At 54.6% G+C, this 3,727-nt stretch overlaps 1 protein-coding gene across 1 annotated transcript in view; it reads right to left on the minus strand.

The window, feature by feature from the left end:
• The window catches only part of LOC123186997 (disease resistance protein RGA5), a 13,529-nt gene extending 10,200 nt beyond the window's left edge, over positions 1-3,329 (minus strand). Inside the window, exon 1 of the mRNA XM_044598741.1 lies at positions 2,438-3,329. Coding sequence (XP_044454676.1) covers positions 2,438-3,276 — 839 coding nt within the window. The 5' untranslated portion in view covers positions 3,277-3,329. The remainder of the gene's footprint in view (positions 1-2,437) is intronic.
• Between the last annotated feature and the right edge of the window lie 398 nt (positions 3,330-3,727).

Consider the following 3,727-nt stretch of genomic DNA (forward strand, 5'->3'; position numbering starts at 1 on the left):
CCCGCGTTGTCGTGGCCGTCCCAGGGCGCGCCTGCCTATAACGGGCAGCCGCTGCTGCCGTTCCAGGCGGGCCCTCCGGCGCTGCCGTGGCCGGCCCAAGGTGCGCCGGCCTGCACCGGGCTGCCGATGCTGCCGTTCCAGGCGGGGCAACCCGGCGGGACCACTCCGGCCGCGGCTCCTCTGTGGCATCTGCCGTGGCCGCTAGCTGCGGCTCCCCTCTGGCATCTGCCGCCGCCATCCCCCGCGGCAACCGACGCACCCGCCCACCCTCCACAGCCGACGCTACTACCACCGGCACCACCTCTGGCCAGCACAGGGGCGTCCTCGCCGGTCGGCCTTCCGATACATCATGTACGGTTTCCGGCCTCCCCGTCTCCTCTACCAGCTTGGGCGGCTGGGTCTTCGCCATCGCCGGTCTACACCACGGCTCCGGAGCAACCGACCCCGTTTCCGCAGTTCGGCGGGCCGTCCAGCTCCGCGGGTCCTTACCCGGAGTACTCTGACCAGGCGCCACCCGCCTCGCTGCTCCGCACCTCCGAGCCAGCTCGACACGGCGCTCCAACCCAGACACCGCCGAGGTTCGCCAAGACCGACTTCGCCACCTATGACGGCATGGAGGACCCCCTCAACTGGCTCAACCAGTGCAACTAGTTTTTTTCCTGGCAGCACACCCTCGCCTCGAAGCTTACCTGGCTCACCTCTTACCACCTCCCCGGCGCGGCACAGACCTAGTACTAGGCCTTCGAGCAGGACAAGGGCAGCATGCCCCCTTGAGAGCGCTTCCGCGAGCTCTGCCTCGTTTGTTTTGGGCCGCCGATCCACGGGAGCCGCCTGGCGGAGCTAGGCCGCCTTCCCTTGACCTCCACGGTTCAAGACTTCGCCGACCGTTTTCAGGCCCTGGCATGCCACGCGTCGGGCGTGACGGCATAGCAGCGGGTCGACCTCTTTTTCGGTGGATTTCCGGATCACATCCGCGTGGACGTGGGGCTTCGGGGACCCCAGGATATCCGGAGGGCCATGTACTACGCCCGCGCGTTCGAGCGCCGCGCGGTCGCCATCCAGCAGGAGTCACCGTCCCGGGCCACTGGGTCGCTACCCTGGCCAGATCCCGCTCAGGGTCGGCCTGTTCAGACTTCCGCGCCACCCCTCGCCGCGACCGCGGCGCGCCCGTTCCGCCGGCTCACCTCGGCCGAGCTACTCGAGCGTCGCCGCCAAGGGTTGTGCTTCAACTGCGACGAGCCCTACACGCCCGGCCACGCCTGCCCGCAACTCTTCTACCTGGAGGTTGCAGACTACATACCGGAGGACGCCGTCGCCGCCGACCTTGCTACCCCAGCTGTCACGAAGGTGTTTGACGCTGGTTGATCACCTCGAGGAGTTCAGCAAGCGCTTCCCTACCTTACAGCTCGAGGACGAGCTGTTTGTGCAGGCGGGGAGAAGTGTTATGACCGGCATAGGGGCTTAGCCCAGTGGGTTATGGCCCAAGTATCTTAATTAGGGGCTTAGCCCAATTATCTTATCGTATTAGGATCGTTTGCTTAGGATTCAAGTAAACCTCTCTATATAAGAAGAGGAGATGTATCAATCTAATCAAGCAAGAAGCAATCAGTATTTGCTCGACTTCCCTTAGGGAGCCGGGAGACCTGACCCTAGCCGCCTCTTGCGCCGCCGCCGCCTCTTCTCCACCACGCAAGGACGGCGCCCAGCCGCCGGCCGCCGCGCCCTTGACCTCGTCTTTCTCCATCTTTCCCCTACAATCTCCGCCCTAGAACCGGCAGAACCCTAACTCCTAACAGTCGCTCTATTTAGTTACTTACTTCATTCTTTTGTTTTGAAAAATATCTCTGTCTGTTAGTTCTGAAGTGTATATATCCTACATATATCAGTATGTTGATTCATAAGTTTTTCTTTTCTAGTGTGTTTCAATCATGTTCAACCATTTCTTTCAGATCTGCTCGAACTAATCTTCATTATTTTTTAATTAAACCGTGTCAGTCTATAGTAGATCAGTTTCAGTCTTGTTTTCATGTAGGTGTATTTTTTATATCTAGAGCTTCCATACAACTTGAATTACAAGAAATATTTCACGGGCCAAACAAGCCTAAATTGTTTTCGGTAAGGAGGCCGTGCCTATTTTTAATTATTGGTTTAAGGTCAGTGAAGGGGAGAATTCGACCTGAAACCCAAATAAAAACAACTGGACTGAAAACACAACAGACACGTGTCAACAACGGACTGGAGAAAAAAAAACTGACCTAAATCAAAACGAAAAACAGAAGGCTGAAACTTTAGACACTCCCATTGTTAAATGTTATCTATTTTTGTGGAATTGGGGAGTGACTTGACAATTCCTATACACATTTTTTCCACAGCTACCATCTCAAGGAATTAGCTGGTTAACATCATTAAGTGAGTGGCATGTGAGATATGTACGTACCTCTTGTTCTCGAGATGTAGTTGGATTTTGTCAATGAGTTGTTTTTCATTCAACATGGTGAGCTGACCTTTGCCCTTTTCAGGATCAAGCTCGTGCAGGATGTCCATGAAAACCTCCTTCGCATTAGCATTTCGACCGACAGGAACAAAAGCCCTGCAGTCGAAATCTCCCTTGATCTTGTCATAAACTGTTTTGACAAGAGTTGTCTTGCCCAATCCTCCAAATCCAACAACAGAGATGATCTTCAAATTTTTCTTGGACATGTCGTCCCCCTCCGACAGCAGCTCTATTATCTCTTGGTCCCTTGTTCCGGTAATGCCAACAAGATCTGTCACGTCCTTGTACAGAGCCCCAAGGCGAGGATCGATGGGAGTCACGGTTGGGACACTAGCAATGATATTGTCAACATTGTACCTTGCACGCCTGTCAGCAACCTCTTGCACTTTCTTATTGATGCTCTTGATTGCATCGGCGATCTCATGGCGGGCCTTCCCCTTGGTGAACAAGGCGACCATCGTTTTGGTGAGCCGTTTGAGCTTCTTTGGATTGGCGGCAGGCTCGGAGCCGTCATCAACACGCACCAGAAACTTGTCGACGGCATCCTCCATGTTGAAGGAGAGCTCCCTCACCTCCCCTGCCCAGATCTTGACTTGCTCGTCGAGCTGGTCCCGCGGCACCTCGCCCACCTTGCGGAGCGCAGCTTGCATGCTCTTCATCTCTATCTCGAGAGATCTGACGCCTTCCTTGACGCTCTCCTTGAGCTTGTACTCCTCCATGAGGAGCTCGGCCAGCTTGGGCAGCAGGGAGCCCATGGCGCCGGTTGCCATGCTCATGGCCATGGCTTGTGTTTCTTAGTAGCTTTGTTGTTTGGTTGGGGGGCGTATAGCGGTTGTTGTACGCTTAGGTGCTGCAGCGCTCTTCTTTATAGGAACCGGGCAAATTCACATCAACATTAAGGTTATGGAATAGACAATTGTTTTAGCCGGCCAGGGTTGGGTAGAGTATTGTATACGAAATGATTAAAGCAAGTGTCGTGGATCGCCTAGTCAGACCGCATCGTGACATATAGTATACGAAAGAAACACGCACCGAGACCTATTGAAACTCATTTGCAAAGCTGCCTTGTTCAAAGTGGAGCCCTTTTCTCTCAGTTGCCAATGCACGGCCATGTGAAACACAGGGGAAAGGAAAGTATACGCGGGAGGAATATTAGGTGCCCTTTTATTTAGTGCCAAAGTGGAGTAGTAGGGTAAAGGCTGCCTGCGTACACATCAGGCGTCAACATGGAGG

This window comes from Triticum aestivum, chromosome 2A (assembly GCF_018294505.1).
Source record: "Triticum aestivum cultivar Chinese Spring chromosome 2A, IWGSC CS RefSeq v2.1, whole genome shotgun sequence".
In the NCBI taxonomy this organism is placed as follows: domain Eukaryota; kingdom Viridiplantae; phylum Streptophyta; class Magnoliopsida; order Poales; family Poaceae; genus Triticum; species Triticum aestivum.